Here is a 21652-nt window from a genome sequence, read left to right as displayed (position 1 = left end):
TTGCTATGTGTGTATCCAGAATAATCAATACCATTGTTAGTGGATTAGAATGTGGTGTGTATACCAATGGGACTCAGATGCAGCATCCAAAGAGGGAGGAAGAGAGTAGGAGAGTGAAAGAGAGTGAGAGAGAGAGAGAGAGAGAGAGAGAGAGAGGAGAGAGAGAGAGAGAGAGAGAGAGAGAGAGAGAGAGAGAGAGAGAGAGAGAGAGAGAGAGAGAGAGAGAGGAGAGAGAGAGAAAAAAAATGTTAAAAGGCATCCTAAGAACTCGACTAAATGCGACGATCAATACCAAACCGGACAACCCTGCAGGGAGCTGGGGAGAAGTGCCAGAGGAGCAGGAGAAGAGAGGCGAGGACGTGACCTAACTATTTTATGCAGGGGCGCCTCCATCAGATATACCATTTACCTCAAAGCGCTGATGCAAAGTAGCGGTGATTATATGATGTTTCCCCCTATCGCACTACAAAAGGATGGCCGTGGAAAAAAAGAAGTTCCGAAGCCTACTTAACGTGTACAAAAACATGCAGCGATTGTGCTACTGCAACAGCTCGGAGTGGAAACAGTGGGGGTGCGAATTAACACACGAAAAGTGGGAAGCCCAACCAGGGTCAGAACTAACGTCGAGGGGGCACTGAGAGCCTGGCGGTAATCTGAGTTTCTCATCTCTTGTTTGGGCTTCGTTCTATGTCTCGCGGGGGTACTTTCTGGGGGTGTTTCTCATCCAACATCAAGCCAATCAATGTCATTTTCCACTCTGCAAATGGTCCCGTAACACAGCAAGAATTGCATTTTCAGGGCCTTCTTCTGTCCTGTCAGCTTAATTTGTTTAAACTTGCTGAAAGCCAAGACTCCAGTGGATACCCAGAACCACCCTTTCATCCCCAGACAGACAGACACTCCATGCACTAAACCAGACACCACTTATGAGAAATAAATTATGAATTGACATAAGACCTGTCTGGTCTAGGGCTGTTTTCCTGGTGTGTAAATAAAGTAATGTAAAATAATAGCTTGGTGAAAAGGGTTATTAATTGGCCTATACAGCCCCCCTACAGTACACACATGTCAGATTCATCCGATCGCTTCACACCTGTGGAGTTACAGTACTGTAAGTTACCATGCCTCTGAAATATGAAGCTTACAGCACATAACTAAAACATATATAGTACTTCTCCATTGGGGTTTTTAAAAGCATAGCATTTCAAACACTTGGAGAAATGAAATATAGTTTATAGAGAACATGACATAGCTCCATCTGTTACCTGCAACGTAAATGGTGCGGCTTAGAGTAATTCTCCTCGTAAAGCCAAATCCATCATATAATATAATCTCTCCAACAGTGCCAAAGAAGGTCCCTGGTCTGTGTTTAGCACCTGTTGAACAGCTGGTGAAATGACAGAACCTGGTTTCTCAAGTCCTTCTTTGGTACCCTGGGACTTTGGAGTTCTGTAAACAGGATGTTCTCTCATTATATGAAATTTAAAGAAAAAAAGGCTTATGGCTTGTGTCTAGGCTACTTCATATTTCTGTTTTGGAAATAAGACTATTAGGCCTGCACGTGTGTGCTCAGCCACTGATGAAATGATTGGGAATTGGGAACAGGGAGAAACGGCAAACTGTCAACTTCAGCCAGGAATGACAGACTGCTCCAAACTGTTAAGATGAAGGATATTGCATGACTGGATGTCATGAATCTTACATTTAAATACATATATTATCTAGGCCTATAGTCATAAGAATGAAGAAAGGTGATGAGGTGACAGGTCTGCCAACTGCCGCCTTCAAGAAAATAGGACGAAAGCATTGTCGTGCTTTGCCTCATGAAGGTATGTATGCCATTACAAGTGAATGGTTATGAAACGGCAAGTTGACCGTTTTAATAAAGGCGACTCTGCCCACTGGGTTTAGCGTGCTATCCCATCTGTGTGCGTGGCAGCTAACGCACAACTGGGATATTATTAATATTCTGGAATCGACATTGATAGGCCGTCTTTATTAGGTGCTAATGAAGATAAAAATGTGTTGTGTGATTTTTATGGAGGAAACTATATAAATGCAAATTCACCCTGGGACTGTTTTGCTCTTGCTTTTCCTCTCTAAGCAGCGGGACGGGCGGCTTTCGTCAGGCTGCCTGTCGCTGCGAGATTTGTAAACAATTTAAAGAACCAAATTGATTCTCCCCCTCCTTCTCCTTTTCCCCTATTCTAATGATTTAACTGTATTACACAAGACACCCGAAGTTCAGCGGCGTACTCCAAACAGGAAGTGAATGTTTGTAGTATCAGCGTTTATCTGGAGGTAGCATCAAGATAATGCTGTGAGACTGATTGGAAAGTAGATTTATTTGGATCGTGTAATAACCTTCGAGTCGCTTGAATCACCGTCAGAATCTTGTTAAGCCAGAACGTGAAATCTTTTCATGTGTAGGAGGGTGAGTAATCATTGGGGCACTACACTAATGGGTGACTAGGATGTCTCAGTAAGCTCTAGAGCAATGCCAACATAGAGATGCGGTGGATATCCGCAAGGTGTTGGATACAGACTGTGACTGAGGGCTACAAGGATCCAGCTGGGAATTCCATCTAGAGCTGGTAAGACCTATGTAAGCATTGAGTACCTTCATTGGGTGCTTTTCAAGTGAGTTAACCTTGCACTTGATGAAGGTACTTTGCTAAGTGTCATGAAATTGAGATGAATAAAAAAGCCTTGAGTATGGTGGCCCGCTAGCTTCCTAGGTGGCAGGCTGTGCAATTCATTTCTAATGGACCTGAGCTCCTATTATCCAGGAAGTCTCAGGTGTGTGTGTGTGTGTGCATGTGTTTAATTTAGTTTACCATACCGACTCTATTTATTCTGCTCCCATAACTGGAAAATTGATTTCCTCGCTTTGCGTATGCTCATTATTCACCAGTGTTGTACACCAACAAGCCTAAATGCATGGAAATAAAACATGAAACACTTGTGGGTTTTAATTAGCTTTCGCTACACTTGCTTCAACACTCAAACCGACAGAGAAAAAAAGGGAGGGGGGTCTTTGTGAGTCGGTAGATAGAAGGAAATATATATATATATTTTATATTCAGAAAGCCTGCACAATGGCTGGACCACATACTGAGGGCTAATCAACGAAACAGGCCTTTTTTCTTTTAGGCATCCAGGTTCATTGGCACTGTTGAACCAAACTCAAATTGTCCTTTAATTTGTGTATTGCAAAATGCATTGATCATCATAATAGTGAATAAATAGTACTTTAAGTGTACCTTTTTATTGTAAGTTTGATTTGCATGAAATATGCTTGTTTTTCCATACATTAGGCATGCATACAGAATAATACCCCACATACTACTCCATATTCGAACTTTCCTCATATCCTTATTCATTCAGCCTTGCTAGGCCAACGAGCCTCAATCTAATATCTGCCAATTTAACCCCTACACAAACTCACCACCCATCTTTGAAGTATGATAATCCATGAGTTAATTGCTCATTGTGTGTTACATAGAAAACAAATAATACCTCATCTTGCCCCAGTTCTCTGCTCAGTCAGCCATTAGTGTCACGTGTAGGAGGGTCTGTGCCCCCTAGTCTGAACAGAGGAACTGGTACTGTAGCATCTGGTGTCATTACCTGTTTATTTTGGGGGCAGTCACTGTGAAATCAGCAATTAACTCAAATACGGCCCCAGCTACACAGTGTTGTTTACTTTAACCTTGATCACCTTTGGGGGGAGAGAGGGCATCGCTCACTCTGCACGCACGTGCACACGCACGTGCACACGCACATGCACGGATGCACGCAAGTTCACCCATGCATGCACTCACACACACTTAAACAGCACATGCACTCAGGCAAACACATCCACACAGACAAGCACAATTGTGCGTGCGCACACACTAGACAAAATGGAGAAAGGGTTATGTTATGAATTTGGATGAAAAAGTTTGCAGTAGTTTTAATGGATTTAATTCCATAATACACTGAGAAAAATGTGACCTTGACACTCTCGAAGGAAAACCAGTTGAATTGTCCTTCCCAAATGACAGGCAAACAAACAGAACAACTTTTGTGCAGTAGAGGTCACAATAATTAATTGCAAGGTGAATTTATCTTTATAGATGATGAAACTCTGTCCTGGTTTGAATATATTTTATATAATTAAAACCTTCATTTACAAACCTGAATAATAATCAATTGTTATTTTCCTCAGTACGGAATGTTTGAAAATGTGTTTAGCATATCATGAAAGTTGTTTGATTAACTTTTGTTCAAGTGAACATTTGAATGTCAGTAAGTGGAGGAAAGGACAATTTATATGTAATTCTGTGAAATGAACAGCAGTAATGGTATCATTCTCACCCAAACAGTCAGTGCCAGTACGATTGACAAAAGATTAAACGTCAGAAACATACCGAGGTGCTGCTGCCCCGAGATGTAATAAGAAAGAGACCATGATTCCATTTAATGGCCTTTGAAAATGTATGATGACAGCAAGATAATCACATGTTTTTCCCAGAGATGTCCATGCCTACAGTAATAGGCCCTCTCCCCTTATTTTGAAAGCTTGCACAAATCTCACATGAGCTATATTATGTCAAATTAGCCGGTGCAATTTCAGAGGGCTGAAAAATACAGTCATTTAATTCACCAAATACCATATAGATAATTGCAGTGGATGGTTCCAGTAAGCTTGCAAAAGTTGCCTCCACAATACACTGTTGTCAATTAGAGGTATCAATATTTTTCAGACGGTTTTTATGAAGCTGTAAAATCCTGTTAAGTAGAACATGCTGGTAAGTGCGGGAAGGGGAGTATGATGGAGAGATAATGGGGACTATGCTCTGCTCTACTCTACCCTACCGACCCACCCCCCACAATACCCTACCCTACCCCACCCCACAACTCATACCCTATCCACCCCACACCCTACCCCAACCCTCACCCTACCCCACCCCACACCCCACACCCTACCCACCCCAACCCTCACCCTACCCCAACCCTCACCCTACCCCACCCCACACCCTACCCACCCCAACCCTCACCCTACCCCACACCCTACCCCAACACTCACCATAAGTTGCTTTCATTGTGTTATCTTTTTATTTGATTATTTCATGACATGCTGTGGATTGCTGTTACATCCCGGTTTGATTAGGCCTACAGTTTCAAATGTGTCAGTGCAGAAAGTGCTTGATTTCTTGTTTGTTTTCTGATGACAGGAATATGAGCCATAAAGTTCCAACGGTATTGATGTAATCTCCAAGGCAACTCTCAGGCAACAAAGAGTTTGCCATCTGGGATTTACCTCTGGGAAGTGTGTGGTATTGCTGTAGATGTTGCTCTACTTCAGCAACGTCTTCAGGGAGTGGGTGGGGAGGGTGAAATCATTGAGGTTGTCTAGTGTAACAGCATAGAGTTAGAAGAATGAGGCGTTCGCTCTGGTTCAACTGTTTCTTGGTATTTGCTGCCATCTAGTGGCCGTCATTATAATTGATCAAATGTTAAATGTTCTACGATTTTATGTCGTCAGGAGTACTTTGGCATCAAGTGGTATTCACGGTGTATAGAGCTAACATAGTTTGTGGGTTTAGCTCAGTGGTTAAAGCATTTGACTGCAGATCAAGAGGTTGCAGATTCAAATCCCCCCTCTACTGTACACTACTTTGGCTAAAAGTGTCCCGTGAATGAATAACATTTTTAAAACACACTGTAAAACTCCAGAAACATTGTGGACAGGAAATGAAACATTGAAGCCCAGGTTGCACAATTTGTTCTTAATTTCTTAAATATTTGTTGTCTCTAAAGGGAACAGACTTAACCCTTGTGTTATCTTCGGGTCAGTGGGTGGGTCAATGACTGATGACAGACCCACCATCGTATTGCGACAACTTTACCGCATACAAAAACAAAGTGAAGCATTTTCTTTTAACCGTTGGGCTGTCGCAGACCTCCCACATTGCGAAGGTTAAAATTAAATTATTGTATTTGTTTTTGTATTGGGTAAACACAACGATAGTTCGTTATGAACCTTCTGGTCATGTGACCCGAAGGCAGCACAAGGGTTAAAGTGACTCCGTCAGCTCTGCAGATCTTCAAACAATGCTTCACCTAACTGAAACCTCCAATGTTGTCCCATGTTTCAGAGCCCTGAGTCCGATTACAGCCATGTGCCAGATCATCTGGTAAAACTGGTCTGTGCACGGTTAAAAGGTCTGAGTCAAACCAGGCCACTTAAAGACGCAGGCTATTATGAAAACCATGCGCATGAGACCGATCTTTGCTTGATTAGTTGTGTCTGACAGTTGCTCTCTGTGGATGTAGGTTAAAAGACCCAAGGTCAAATCTTGAATACGGACAAGCAATGGATTAACACCTGTGACACTTTTATAGTGCAAATGTCACTTACCCATGGGAGTGACACACACACAGACTTGAGAATTATAGGCTAATTTTCCTTAGCACTACATTGCTGCTGTTAAGGTGTATTTTAGCATTACATTTCAACTTCTCAAAATCATGAAACAGGTTTAGTGACTACTGTATCGTATTGTTCAATGTGTAGATTATACATGATCTGTTCACCCAGATGTGTATGCTTTTTTGATGGGACGTTTTAGGTATCGATTTAGTGTTGTAAATGATCAAATTAGTGTCTACATACAAAACTATGACATACCTAGGATATGTTGCAACAGAAAGCAAATGAAATTTAAAGGCACACGTTGCTATTACGCTGCCCTTATTTTTTTTATGGGTAGCTGTCCAGGGTGCTGATTCAGGTGGAGGGAAGGCGGAAGCAAATGTCTGTAGTTGATGGAGGCTATATTCGATTATCGCTCATAAGGCTCGTCTTCCTTACACATGGTGAGGTGATTTCCTGATGCTCTGCGACCGAGAAACCAAAACAAACACACCACGAGCAAGAGACGGACAGATGTTGGCTTCCGTCGAAAGCAGTGGGGGATTTTCCAGGCAGACCCTTATTATGAATGTAGGCTGCACCGGAATCGAAGCCGTCCGAACGGGATTGTATTGTATATGCGTTACAAGGTTTAGATTGAGTGCTTGACTTCCAATTGCAGTTTAGATTGTTGTTTCTGAATGCGACGGATTGGGAGGAATCTGTGGGCGTGGAACTGAGATTACAGATATCCCTTGCCGCCCCCCCCCCTCCCCCAGCAACACCAATACACCACCCTAACCACCAAATCCCAGCCTTATACCCACCAAGGCCGAGGATGGAGCGAATAAACTACAGATATTCTTACGGAGCCTTGGATGAACGTTAACGTCAGTAGTCGTTCCTATTGTGAGCTAATAGCCTGTTAGCTTATTTGCTGCTCTTTTGGAACAATAAACACAGACTGGTAACCGATCGATCTTTATTTGGATTCGTATCGTGAACGCTTGTATTTCGGACCATGGAGCGTTCGCCTTCCCGACACCAAACAGCTATAATCGAATAGTCTGAGATGCTTCGTTTTTTACATTATCGAGTACAAATATTGTTTCCACGCCGGTTATTGTTAATACCTATGTTTCTGATGCTGAAAATCAAAGCGGAGGCTTGAGGACTTGTCACCTGATACAACGAGGCCCCATGGAAACTGCGACAATTTTGGATATAGCCTAATAAACTTCAAGTGAAATATATTTTCAGATTGCCCAAATGGATCCGTGCATGGACAAGTAATATATATATATATAAAAAAAGCCCAAACATAATTGGATTGTTTTTAAATGATTTATTTTAGAATTCCCAGGTCTGGCTGAGCCATCTGCTTTCATATGTCCACCGACGGGCTCTTTGAGGGTAACAAAAACAGCAGAATTTATAACAAATTCTGCCACAAACCAAGCGCAGCCAATTTGTAGATATTGACTGAACAAACCAAAGATTTATCACGATTGCGCACAGTGGCATGGGGCATTGCTGAACAAGATTATGCATTCTCCTCGATTTACTTAATCTGGGCATTACGTTTCAATCTTAAAAAGAGGGAAAGTCGAGGGTTTACGCTTCTCGGGAATCCTCTCGCGCAAGTGTGTGTGAGAGAAAGTGCGAGAGAGGGGCCAACATGCCCACTTCACGTTCTGGTGCCAGCCTTGTGGAATATTGGGTGGACGGCTCTAGACGAGATGTCACCGTGGAGGAATTCTATACCATGGGCTCAGAGTTAGGAAGGTAAGGAGCAACTAGCCTACTGTAGGTAAAGAGATGTCGTCTAACTCATAAACATGCAATGCAATAACACTCGTTCATTGCACGTTACACAAGTCTATGTTTTTCTCATATTTAGACTATCTGTTGATGAGTGGAGACTGGGCTGCAGCCAGCAGCTATTGTGGTCTGTCCTCCCAAGTTTCCCACCATGGACTACAATGTATGACCCCTGACCTCTCACTACTTGGGGTTATAACGAAAGTCCAGTTCAACCGTTCATACCGCTTGTGAATAAGTGAATAATCTGATGATTCTGGCAAACATAACAACACGTCATCTGGCTAGTGTAAACCAGAAGGGCTCATCCAGAAAACTGGCCCGTAAATATTTTTATAAAAAAAACAAAAAGGCAACATGAACTATTATGTAAAATGATACCACAAAGGGTGATAAAAACTAAATAACTGTTTTTCTTCTGCTACATGATGTTTAACCCTTATAAGAACAATTTTTGGAAATGGAATAAATGAAATTGATATTATAAAGCCAGTGTACACTGTTCAGCTTGTGTTGGTATTAGTAAGGTTTCATAACATTTCCTGTTGCACTCTTCTGATCCAAGCCTTTGATTTTTTTTTACTCAACACAATATCAAACACCTCATTTCACACTAAGCATTATTCTATACCCCACCAGGTCTTAATTTCTCACTTTTAAAACGCTTTCGACGTGCTCCCCACTTCTTTCTCTCGTTTAATTTGACGTGTGAATCGAAGGAGGTGCACTGTTCCCAGTGGTCTGAGATGTAAGTGGAAAAATAAGCCTCCTCCCAAACATCCTGCTTAATAGGACAAATCTGGCGATGTCTCTAATGTAGGGCCAATGTTTGGGAGAATTAGCAGTAAAGTGCTGAATTACAACTGCCGTGCTCTCAGAATCAGACTTTTAGCACGTAATCCTAATCTGTGATTGACGTTAAAGTCACTGCGGCACAGACAGAGTAAACAAGAGGATGGTTCGGCAGGCTGTAACAGCTAGCATGCAGTTAGTTTCCCTGGGCTCCCAGGTCTATGTTTTTTTTTTGTTAAAGGAGAGGTGTCCTGGTTGTCTAGGAGATATACAGTCACGAGGGTAAAACATGGAGCTGTGGGATTGATAGATTGCATTAGGACAGGTGGAGATGGAGTGATTCATAACCAACACAGGACAGGCTACAAATCTGAGTGGAACGTTTGCTTCAGGGAAACGTCACATGCGTAACTAATGCCAAAGAGGCAACTCAGTATGAACGTTTCCAGTTAGTACATTTGAACCCATACACCAAAATGATTAAGACCGTATTTGGGTCAGGAGGGATATTCTCTCAGAGTAAAAGTTAGGAGAACCATTTGAGAAACTTTAAAACCATTCTCAGATTAGAGACAACCATTTTCATACTATACTGTATACAAAAACAATTTTGAATAGGAAAAGGGTCCTAACTGACCTGAACACCTTTGATCTGGAACCTATTTTTCTAGAGGGTTCCACATGGATAGTTGGTTCTAAATAGCCCTCTTCAGAAAATGTAGATTCCAACCATAGAGGCTTTAATGAATGGAACCCCCAGAGCAGACTCTGTCTACCTAATTCTAGAATGGCATGGACTGTCTGACAGTGTTAAGTGTCAATTAGCAGCCACAACACAATACCAGATATACCTTTTGTGAATACATAATGTATTGATAATGGGCGACTACTGATGTAAGGATTGATAACTTTACAGGAGTATCTGAAACAACCAGTAACTCATAGCACATTTTAAGTACACCTCTATCTCCAACAGTATTATACAGTACCAACCACAGGTGCATAGCCATGATTTCACTTCTGATAAAGGTGTACTGTTAACCAATGAGCAACCAGTCAGTTCTTCAGATGTGACCAGGAGAAGGAGATTGCGTAACAATGCAGATTCCGCAAACGCTGTAGCTCTTGAGCTCTCCTAGGCAACTCACTCACAAACAGCCAGTGCCTATGTGGACAAGCAGGTCACAGTAATGAAGATATACTGTACATTTGTCCAGGGCCTCACACACAGATTTCATAGTAGATTTAAAAGCAGGGATGACACGAGACAGACCTGTCACGTATCAGATTATTCATGGTTTTCAGCCTGGATTTAGTGCTCTGCTTACTCTGCCCCATTGTAATGGTGTCAGTGCTCTGAATAGCTTTCGTTAACCAATAATGTCCTACATGGAGGTTCCATTCCTTTTATTGATGAGAACTTATCATAAGGCTATCTAATGGTTCTTAATAGTGACTCTTTATTGGCTGCACATTACAGCCTACTTATGACCCACTTTATCTAGTACATGAAGTAGAGTTAGAATAAGCAGTTGGTAATCTAAAAGGTTTCAAGTGTTTTTGTGTATTTAAATGTCATTTTGATACATGAAGTAAATGGATGTAGTATAGATAATAAAAAATCATGGAATCCTCTTTGTCGATGTTAAACGAACAAATAATTCTGATAAGGACAATTTTGTACATTGTCAATGCAATACCGCCTTTCATACATGTTCATATCAAAATCCTGTTTGTGTTTCCTCAGAGGGGCAACATCTGTGGTTTTCCGCTGTGAGGAGAAGCAGTCTCAGAAGCCGTATGCTGTTAAGGTCCTGAAGAAGACTGTGAGTATCTGCAATTTTACAGTCATCTGTTCCAACCCCATCAAAACAACATCCGTAGAGCTTATTTTCCTCCTCCATTGCAGATTGACAAGAAAATTGTACGGACTGAAATTGGAGTTTTGTTGCGTCTTTCTCATCCCAATATTGTAAGTGTTCACACGTTAGTTACACAGTGTTATTACTGGTGCCGTGTAAACACAACAGAAGTGCACATTGCTCATAAACACGGAAAAACTGAATGTGAATTTTGTCTAAATCGATGACGCCAGCCTAGTCATAACGTTTCTCTGTGTGTTGTGTCTCCCAGATCAGATTAAAGGAGATCTTTGAGACGGAGACAGATATTGCTCTCATCTTGGAACTGGTTACCGGAGGAGAACTCTTCGACAGGTCCTCAACAACACAAAATACACCCTCACACGCATACCAAACCCTACCCGACCATACTTCAACTCCCACATCTATGACAAAATTGCTTTCAGCCGTACTGGGCAAAGGTGGAAGCCATTTCCCTTCCACAATCTCACAGTTCCATTTCCCCTCTTCATCATTAGCGGCAATTTACGACCCAGATGTTATTGAGATGCAGAGTGCAAAGGGAACAGAAAATGAAATTTGGAATGACCCCCACGGCTGTTGCCAGGAGACAGACACGAGATCTGTGGTGGACTACAACGCAAACTCCAGCCTATCTGTGGAGCTCTTGTAAATGTTGCCCTTCCACGCAGTGAGCTCTGAGTCACTGGTGCTCATTGTGGTCGTACATTGCCGGAATTTACTTTGAGTGCTGAAACACCGTTTGGAAATGTGAATTACATTTTTGGTTAGTCCAAAGACTTCCAAAGTGTAGCAAACTGTTTCCCAGATGGACCAATCAATGAAATGTGTGTGCAGTATTTTGGAAACCTAGTTAACAATCCATCCACCAAGCAAACCACAGGGCTCGGATTCGAAGCGGTGTATGGTTAGTCAGGTAAATAGGTGACTAACCACCGTTCAAGCTTGTGACTGTGTTTCTTTGGTTCTGACAGGATTGTGGAGAGGGGCTACTACAGTGAGAGGGACGCAGCCCACGTCATCAAGCAGATACTGGAGGCAGTGGCGGTAAGATAATGACCTCGAGGGACTGCTGGCCAATAGCCTTCAGCCAGTTGCCTTGACATTTTGGATGAAGTCTTTTGTGTGGAGACATTACGCTGTGGGCTTGTGGGTGTGGGGGATCTTTTACTGTGGCTGGCTATCCACCAGGCATCACTGTCGCATTTTCGAACCCACTAGTTTGCCCAACGAGAGCTTACCATACCTCACCGCACTTGAACTGGGTAGGTTCTAGAAACTATTCCGGAGAAACACCACTTTAGCCACAATACCACTGAGAAGCTGGCAAACTGAACATATACACCATGGCCCCATTTGGAGAGCGTGGTCTGCATGTTGGCTAAGCTGCCCTTGTTTGGTAATCTTAAAAATAACACGGTTTACTACTGTCATATGTGCTCTTCCGATTGTATTTAGGGGATCGAAATGCCACAGAACGTTTGACTGTCTGTTCACGATTATTTCATGGAATTTTGCGTGTTTTCTACAAGCATTCCATAGTTTTTCAGATTAACATAATCACCCCTACAGCAAAGTTTAATGCTTGAGATTTGATTTTTGCAGAAGGCATGTGTGTGTAACCACTGTGTAGATGCCCAATCTCCCCTTGGCAATGTAGAACAGAGTTTTAAGTTGAATGATATCCAAGTGTAAAAATAGAAAATGATCAAATAGAAAATGCCACTAAACATCATTTTTGGGAGTTAGCATAGCAATGGCAAGTGAATGTCAACCAGAAGATTAGTGTCAGAGCCTTTATTTTGAAATACAAATGTATTGTAATCCCAGGGCATAGCCTGAGACTTGGCTGGACACAAACATACACACACATACACACACACACAAACACACAGGATAGCGGCATGTTTCTCTGAGTGGTAGATGTGGGTCAGATGTCATCAGTTCATGCTGGAGGAAAGGCGGACGTGTGTATCTGCGTGTATCTGTGCGTGTGTGCGTGTATCTGTGCGTGTGTGCGTGTATCTGTGCATGTATCTGTGTGTGTGTGCGTGTATCTGTGAATGTATCTGTGCGTGTGTGCGTGTATCTGCGCGTGTGTGCGTGTATCTGCGTGTGTGTGCGTGTATCTGCGCGTGTGTGCGTGTATCTGCGCGTGTGTGCGTGTATCTGCGCGTGTGTGCGTGTATGTGTGTTTGATGAGCTACAAGTGTGAAATAATCCTCTCAGAGAGCCATCACAATTCCCCCCCCCCCCCCCCCCCCCCGCTTTTAATCTTCTGACCAAGCGACGCTGCCGACAGCAGATATGTGGGCTGCCAGTTACGTAACAGCTCTGACAAGAGCGTTCCTCTGTGACAATAAACCTACTGCTGTGGCCGCCATATGTGCGCATTGGTTTCCAAAGCATGCTTAACACTGGAGGACTTTAATCCATGTTTGTTATTTTAAAATTCTGAGTGTTAGTGCCTGTGATGATGTGTGGTGCAAAGCAAGACGGAGCGGATTGAATTTGAGACAGTAGATGCTTGTTCAGGTGCTTGTGTATAGGTGAGCAGGTTAACACTTGATGCTATTTCTTCGTTTTTATGTATCTCTAGAACCGAGTGTCTAATTATGTTCCCGACATTCTGTATATAACTTACAACATAGGATTTGTAAATAAACTCCAACCTGCATGCACCATTTTCCCATGGGAAAATGTGTCCAAACTTTTGACTGGTACTGTATCCTATCACATATCCTAGCCCATACTTGGATTTCATTGAGAACGAAGCCTGCTGGGATTCAGAATTTTGTGACCACCTGCGTTTGAAGTTCACATTTCATCACAGCAAGAAAGCACACAGAGAAGGTGTGCTCCAACTGTTTACATACGACGCACAGAATTTGATTGCAAACACAATCCTTCCTATAGATACTGTAAATCAATCCTGGAGCAGAGCCCAGCGCCTTCCACAAATCCTCCCACGTGTATACCGAAAGTGTAGTCGGTGTGATTCATCCTTAGGGCCTGGGAAATAAATCATCAAGATCAAGGTTAAAACTCCCTCACCCTCTCTCTCTCTCTCTCTCTCTCTCTCTCTCTCTCTCTCTCTCTCTCTCTCTCTCTCTCTCTCTCTCAATGTCCTGCACACTGTATTCCGAGGACCTGCTCGCCTTTTTTTGTGTGTGTATCATCTTGTTAAAAAGCCACATCTGCCCAGACCCTCTGAGCACAAACGCAATTAACACGGCTCGACTCAGCAATGAGTCATAGCAGGCGTACTTTAGGCTCCCCGACCAGATACAGTGAACCGGCAGACCTCTCCTTAATGGAGGATGATTCTGTGATTAACAGCCCCTAGCACTGCCAGACAGACCGCCAGAGAATCTCAGGAGAGATAGGTTCAAAAGGTTTGCTTGGGGGGACCATCAATAGGAGGCATGCGGGCAGTGAATATTTTTCCATTAGTGCTAATAGCAGTCAAGCCGGCCACTTAGCATGGATGGCGGCTAATGGGAGACCTGGGGCTTAACCACGGAGCTTTCTCGCTGAAGCATCGCTTGCTAATTTGCCGAAATGAGTTTCCCTGTGTCCGTTGTCCGTGTGCGGCCAGGGGAAGTGCCCGGTAATGACGAGAGTGCCCCCCTACTGGTGCGTGGGTGAGCAGGAGGACAGAGGTTGGACTTAGAGAGGGTCGCCCTGGAAACCGGGCAAATATTGTGATGGCTCCTCTCGGGTTGTGGTGGGTTGTGAAATGGCCAGTGGAGCAGAGGTGGATCAGCCTCCTCCTGGGCACCTCCAGGCAGTCCTCCGGTCCTGAATAAATACATCAGATTCTGTTAATCAATGCCCCGATGAGCAGTACACAGAATCTGGTATGTTAACGTAGGCTATATGGCTATAGAATCCACAATATGGTCCGTGGACTTTGCCCTAGTCAGGAGGAAAATCGGTGCTCAATTGCATTTTCTGTCTGATTAATAACAAATCCTTTAGGCATGTCTAGAGACCATTAGAATGTTATAATTGGATTTATGTGCACCAAACCCAGAACACATCAGGAAATGATCAACATGCTAGACCCCAATGACCAGGAAGCAGAAACCAAATCAAGTTAGACAGCAAACTCTCTCGAGTGACAGAGAGAGGACTTCTTTGTCGTCTTGCGACAGAGCAGTGGGAGATCTTGTGAGCTGTTCGAATTAACCCATCTGTTGGGTCCTATTTTGGATTATGGGGATGCTCATTTACAGTTTCAATTAATCCTGCCAGTGCCCTGATTGAGTCAAATCCCTCAGGTCCCTCAGTAATTCACTTCCTTCTTTAGCTCCTTCAGCGGGCTCCATCTTGTTCCCGCTCTGCTCTGCAGGGGTTGATGCCTGCACGGATCAGTCATCCTGTTTACACGTCTGCAGCACACACTCAACACCTTTCTGGGTTCTTACACAGACAGTTACATTCTGGAGTGTTTTCAAAATGGACGGATGGATGGTTTTCAAAATGTATTGAGTCACTAAGGACATTTAGACACTTGATTTTTTAAGGAATTCTGTTCCAAATAGTTCCTTACACACACACACACACCTACAGTCAAATGGTTAGAGTTTATTAACCTGGTGAAATTGACTTATATCTTAAATATAGGCATAACTATTATTGTTGGATAGAGGAGCGGTTGACAACCTTTTAGTTTTGCTGTTGAGTTTGACAAAAAAGTCTCCAATAAGGGCAGCTCCAGGTCCATGTGAGAGACAAGAAATAAATCGTTCTTAACAGGAAGATAGTTGTTCTTAACAGGAAAATAGTTGTTCAAAGTGCTGCGCTGAGTCGGCCTCCATTTGTGTGTGTCATCTTCTGTAAGTGATACCATCAGGGTCTTTAGGTCAAAGTGACTGGAAATATAAATGGCAGCGGCCCGCTTTCCACTGACTGTGTTTGTGTCATTGTTCTGTGTTTTGGTGACAGTACTTACATGAGAATGGAGTGGTGCACCGTGATCTCAAACCAGAGAACCTCCTCTATGCTGACCTGTCATTGGATGCACCCCTCAAGATTGGTAAACCTCATCCTGTTAGATACCTCCTTGAGCAATGCTTTTATCAAATTAGTCATTCTGTAATGTCATTCAATTGTGTAGTCATTCTCATTCATGTAACCTCAATTCAAAACATGAATTGTGATTGATTAGAACAGAAAGTTCAAAGCATATAACCTGAGGGAATTTTAACGTTGTGGCAATGTAACAAGTCTACCTTCCCACCACTTGGAAAAAGTGGTGGGAAGGTAGCGATTTTATCCAAGTTTCCTAATTAAATCTCGGTTTTCTTTCCAGCTGACTTTGGCTTGTCCAAAATAATTGATGAGCAAGTCACCATGAAGACAGTGTGTGGCACTCCTGGTTACTGTGGTGAGTTCCCAACTGAAAGATTTGAATTGGAGAAATGTGTGGTAGAGGCAGCAGTGCTTTAGCAGCTGCACTGCAGTTACCCTAGTGTTATACAACAGTACCTATCTCTTGACTTTTTGTCGGTTGTTTGAGCTGCATGTTTTTCAAGTCGGTTTGCTACTCTTACATCATGCGTGTTTGGATAGTGGGGTGCGCTCCGTGAGTCAGCGGAGCTCTCATCTGTCTGTGTGGGAACTGACAGCCTGCTCTCCATCTCCCCTCAGCTCCTGAGATTCTCCGAGGCAATGCCTACGGTCCCGAAGTGGACATGTGGTCTGTGGGAGTCATCCTCTACATACTGTGAGTGCGACAAAACACTCGGAAACCTGATCTGGACGTACTGTCCTCACCATGGGCGAGCTTGGTGCAGGATGTGCTGGGAACACACTGAGCTTCTCTTCTCACCGCAAACATTATCAAACATGATCTGATCCCATCTTAGAGTTCCCCTTTCTCCTGATTCTCCGGATGCATTGATTTCTGTTTCTCATTGCCTGATCTGAAGTCTGCGGTTTCTTATCAGAAGCTTCCAGTACCTTTTAGTAGAAAGTAGATGTGAGTATTTTTAAAAATCAACTGGGAAGACAAATCTAATCTCTGTCACTTTCTCACTCTCTCTCTGTCAATTTCTATTGTCACTTTCTCTCTCTCTCTCTCTCTCTCTCTCTCTCTCTCTCTCTCTCTCTCTCTCTCTCTCTCTCTCTCTCTCTCTCTCTCTCTCTCTCTCTCTCTCTCTGTCTCTCTCTGTCTCTCTCTCAGGCTCTGTGGGTTTGAGCCTTTCTTTGACCCAAGGGGAGACCAGTACATGTACAGTCGCATCCTCAACTGTGATTATGAGTTTGTCTCCCCCTGGTGGGATGACGTCTCTCTCAACGCAAAGGATTTGGTAGGTCGGCCATGTCTTCACTTCAAATACAGGCTTTGATCTGACAGCTATTTTTTGCTTATATAACATTAAATGTTATACAAGTTTATATTAGAACATTTCTTTAAGAAAATTCTGATTTCATAATGATTATACAACTATATTATATATACTTTGAAGGCTAGGATTAGCAGTTATTTCCTTTATCTATTCTAGATATCGGCCACTATGTTTAGTCAATGAGCTCATATACATATTAATAAAAATAAATACAGGTGAAAGCATCTACAACACGTACATCTTTAGTCAATGAGCCCTTTCTCCAAGGCTTAACATTTTCAAACCTGTATTTCCACCCTGTGTGTCACCAGGTCAGTAAGCTGATAGTGCAGGACCCTCACAAACGCCTCAGCGTTCAGGAGGCCCTGCAGCACCCGTGGGTGCTGGGCAAGGCGGCCCGCTTCTCCCACATGGACACGACACAGAGGAAGCTTCAGGAGTTCAACGCCCGGCGGAAACTCAAGGTGAGGGGGGGGGGGGGGGGGGCGAGGGAGAGCCTCCACTTTGACTATTACAAGATCTAATTACATGTCGAAATACACAATATTGTTATGGGTGTAGTAGATGTTAATCTAATAGGGTTGCATCACACGATATGAAATGGAAACTTGACAAGTATAGGCACCGACAGGCAATAATAGTTAATATGATTGTGTGTTGTGCTTTTCCTTCTAGACATGCATATGTATGTGCATGATTCAGTGTACTTCAAATTATTCCTCATACTTTAATTATGTATTTGCCTCAATAAATTGGCTGCTCCTTTATCTTTTCTCTGAACATGTGCTTGCCACTCATCTCTTATGATCACATAAAAATGGCATTAGGCCAGTACACAGCTGTGAAAATAACCCGAGTGTGTGTGCGTTGTGTGTATGTTTGTGTGTGCGTGCTGTGTGTGTATGTGCCTGCGTACGTGGCCTGTATGTACGTGTGTATGTACGTGCATGCGCGCGTGTCCGTGCCGTGTGTGTATGTGTGTGTTCGTACGTGCGTGTGTGTGTGTATCTCCCCCAGGCTGCCATGAAAGCCGTGGTGGCCACCAGCCGCATGCACGAAAGCTCCCGGCGGCGTACCGACAGCTGCGACATCCCGGGCTCCGACAAGACCTCCAGGCAGAGCAGCATGCAGCAGGACGCCCCCCCGGACTCCCAGGGAGAGGCCAGCCAGGCCAAGGACACCACCGAGGGGACCCAGGAGGACGGGGAGGTCCTGGGCTCCCAGAACCAGTCCGTACCATGCTCCCTCCTGCCACGCAGCCCCAAACCGGCCCCGCCCACCTCCCCTCTGCCCAAGGGGGGAGCCCCCGGGTGCCCACCACCCACCAGGCCCCCCCTCAAGCCAGACGGGCTTCGGCAAAATTCGGTTATCCCCAAAACGGCGTTGGTACGACCCAGGATACCCCAGAGGAGCTGTTCGTCTGTGGACACCGTGGCGAAAAGTGAGACGGCTCAGGTGTTGGCCACGCCCCCGAGTCCTAAGAGCATCAGCAATGGGTATGTCGTGGGGGTGGAGTCTGGCAGTAAGACCGCCCAGTGTCAGTGAGTGACAGGTTCCAAAGACACAAGTTACAAGCATTCAAGAACTCCTACTGGTGGATTCAGCAGCTAATGCTGTTGTGCTGTAGAGTCTTGCAGAGACTTGCGTGATATGACTAGAGAAATGATGACCGTGTTGAAGAAGAAGGCTGGGCGACTGATTGACTTGTCACACACCTCACCTTCCTCCGGGCTGCATAATCTGGAAAAAACGACTGATTTGACATCCCTCCATATAACTTGTCCATTGTGTGAGATGATGAGTTGGAGATGTAAAATAGATCAGTAAATTAGCTTTTAACTTCGGTCTCCACTTTGCTGCCTACCTGACCTGCTTTAACTTATCTACTTTTCCGTTTGTTTTCAAGGCGAGGTTGACCAGGAGAAAGGTTTTCGTTAGGGACAACTTGAAAAGACTGTTTTCATACTTTGTATGCTCTGCACCTTTCTACTAATAAATGTTGGAATCTACTGACTTCATATGCAAACTCATGAATACAAATATATAATCCTCTTCTTGCACCTCATTGCTTTCAGGTAGTAAATATATTGTATTTGTGAGCTGACGAATATAGTCAAGATGTATTGTAAAATGTTTACTTTGCAATTATTGTAAATGCTGACCTAATGTTTGCTCTATATATGGTTTGAATCAAAACAGACAACGGCGATAAAATAACAGTCATTGTTGTAAATATCAAAATCAACAAGTCAACAGCTATTTCAAATCCTTTAATCCAACCCTTCTCACCCTCCACCACACTCTCTACCTCTCTTTGTACAGGCGCTTCCAACCTGTGATAGCAGATTCTGTAAAGAGACACCACTACTGAATATATACGAAGCAAAACAGAGCGTTTCCCCAAACCGCCCCTCAAATGATATTGCCAGTGCCAGGCAAACACTTCTGAGGAGAAAACGTCATTATAATAAGCAAAGGGCTTTTCCAGTTTCAAACAGTTGGAAATCAAAATGAAACGGTTTCATATTTCCTTGAGTAAGTTTCTGTTTAATGGGCACACATTTGCTTTTCTGGAATGCATTATCTTACTAACTCCAACATTGCCAAATAGTAGGTCTTGTATATTGCTGACATGATAACACAGGTAGAAATGATTTGAAGGATATGTGTAAAGTGGATTTTTGCTTATTAGTATTATTATTGAATGCACAAAATATTTATTTAGTGTGAAAAAAACCCAGTTGTAGTTAAATATATTGTGTTTGTTATGTAGTTTCAGTATTTCCTGTTTTCTTGATGAAAAAGGTACTTTATTTTGGAACATATTTTAGACAGAATATTGAAACCAATAATCATAGCTATATAAAGAGTGGGGAATCTATAGGCGAGTGTAAAGTTCTATTATTTTTGGATGTTCTATCATATCACAATAATTCCAATGAATCAGATTTGATTGTTCTGTATTCTGCATAAATATTAAAAACAGCACATGTTTACAATGGTAGATACTGTTAACAGATATTAAAAGGAATAAAATGTGGATTTTGAAGTCAAACACCGGCTTTTGAATGTAATGTGACCTGAATGACAGTTCATTGAAACTAGGCATGAGAATGAACAGGCCACTGATAATTAAAAATGCTATTTTGTAGCCAGTTACCTACCTACCAACTGACCTAAAATAGGCCTTCTGGGAGGGAAAAGTATGACCACATACATGAATGTAATGTAAAAGTACAACATTATACTTCCAGATATTGTACTTAACTAAAACCAAAACACCGAGAGGATTGGGTCCCATTCCTAAACGCATGTCCTGCTTTCCTGATTCCACATGAATAGCTACTGCTGGGGTTCCACTCCTCTGCAGAAACATTCCAGATACCAGTGACAGTGTGGGTGCCATCTTGTTCCCTGGCTGTCAGAATAGTGTTTTGCTTTGGGTCCACCACTGTGTCGTTGACCCACCAGGTCATGTCTGCCTGCATTGGCTCTAGGCCACTGAGAACACACACCAGAATTGGGGTGGTTTCACGGTTACCGTCCACCGAAGACAGGATGACTACAGAGGGATCAGTGCTTTGTAAACCTGAGAATAACAGACAGAGCAAAATTAAAACTAATTTTGGGGGGAAATATTTGAGGTGTTACCTTTGGAAGTCCAAACGTTTTCACAATGATTCTTTCCTTAGTAAAGGTTACCTTTCACAAAAAGCTCGATCCCTGTACTGAAAAATGCCTCCTTCTGTGTCTGCTCACTGCTGTATACGCACCTGAGAAAACAATTTTATCATTAGAATAAGAATATCTGAACTATTCATATAATATGAAATGATGCTATGATGTGAGTTATTTATTGGACAAGCTTACCTCAGTAGTAATAAAGTGAAAGCCAACCTTCCTGTTGTCATTTTCGCAGAGTGGCTCAAGTCACTACATGGGAGAAGAAAAGGTGCCTCTTGTTCTGAATCCAGCAAGGAGGATAGTTATCCAATCCTATGCCCCTTCTTCTTAAACTAGAGCGATTCCAAACACAACCTCTCTCAAACACCCCCCCACACACACTCACACACATACAGACACGTGCACACTGGCACACACACACGCAGACACATAGACAAAGATGCACACGCACTCATGTAGCAAATCAGCATTGGCCTTTAGTTTACTTACCACATTTGAATGCTATCTATGATCCTCTTAACTTTTACAGCGGACTTTCTCAATTAAAAGAAAACATGCAGAACCATTGGGGTGGAACAGCTTTGTTGTCCCAAAGGAGCCTCCTGTCTCTCAGGCTCAAAACAAGTAGATCAGTTATTCGGTTAGGAGGAGGATAGAAAAAAACGTACCAACTGTTCTTTCCTGTTTTTCTGTCTTAAACAGATGTACGCTTATTA

General features: G+C 43.1%; 1 protein-coding gene across 1 annotated transcript; it reads left to right on the top strand.

The window, feature by feature from the left end:
• Positions 1-7931: 7931 nt before the first annotated feature.
• si:ch73-60h1.1 (calcium/calmodulin-dependent protein kinase type IV) lies at positions 7932-20234 on the top strand. The gene is made up of 11 exons (XM_067229862.1): positions 7932-8185; positions 10761-10839; positions 10923-10985; positions 11147-11229; positions 11871-11943; positions 15847-15937; positions 16214-16288; positions 16552-16627; positions 17087-17213; positions 17564-17716; positions 18270-20234. The coding sequence occupies exons 1-11, from the start codon at positions 8079-8081 to the stop codon at positions 18795-18797; spliced, it is 1455 nt and encodes a 484-aa protein (XP_067085963.1). The 5' UTR covers positions 7932-8078; the 3' UTR covers positions 18798-20234.
• The last annotated feature ends 1418 nt before the right edge of the window (positions 20235-21652 follow it).

This window comes from Osmerus mordax, chromosome 26, assembly GCF_038355195.1.
Source record: "Osmerus mordax isolate fOsmMor3 chromosome 26, fOsmMor3.pri, whole genome shotgun sequence".
In the NCBI taxonomy this organism is placed as follows: domain Eukaryota; kingdom Metazoa; phylum Chordata; class Actinopteri; order Osmeriformes; family Osmeridae; genus Osmerus; species Osmerus mordax.
The sequence above is the reverse complement of the archived record's forward strand: the minus strand, read 5'-3'. Positions and strand labels throughout refer to the sequence as shown.

Bases quoted from the DNA above. Each gene is read 5' to 3' on its own strand.
- si:ch73-60h1.1 (XM_067229862.1), top strand. From the start codon at position 8,079: ATGCCCACTTCACGTTCTGGTGCCAGCCTTGTGGAATATTGGGTGGAC. The intron at 15,938-16,213 runs GTAAACCTCATC...TTTTCTTTCCAG, and splicing joins GGATGCACCCCTCAAGATTG to CTGACTTTGGCTTGTCCAAA. The intron at 16,289-16,551 runs GTGAGTTCCCAA...ATCTCCCCTCAG, and splicing joins TGGCACTCCTGGTTACTGTG to CTCCTGAGATTCTCCGAGGC.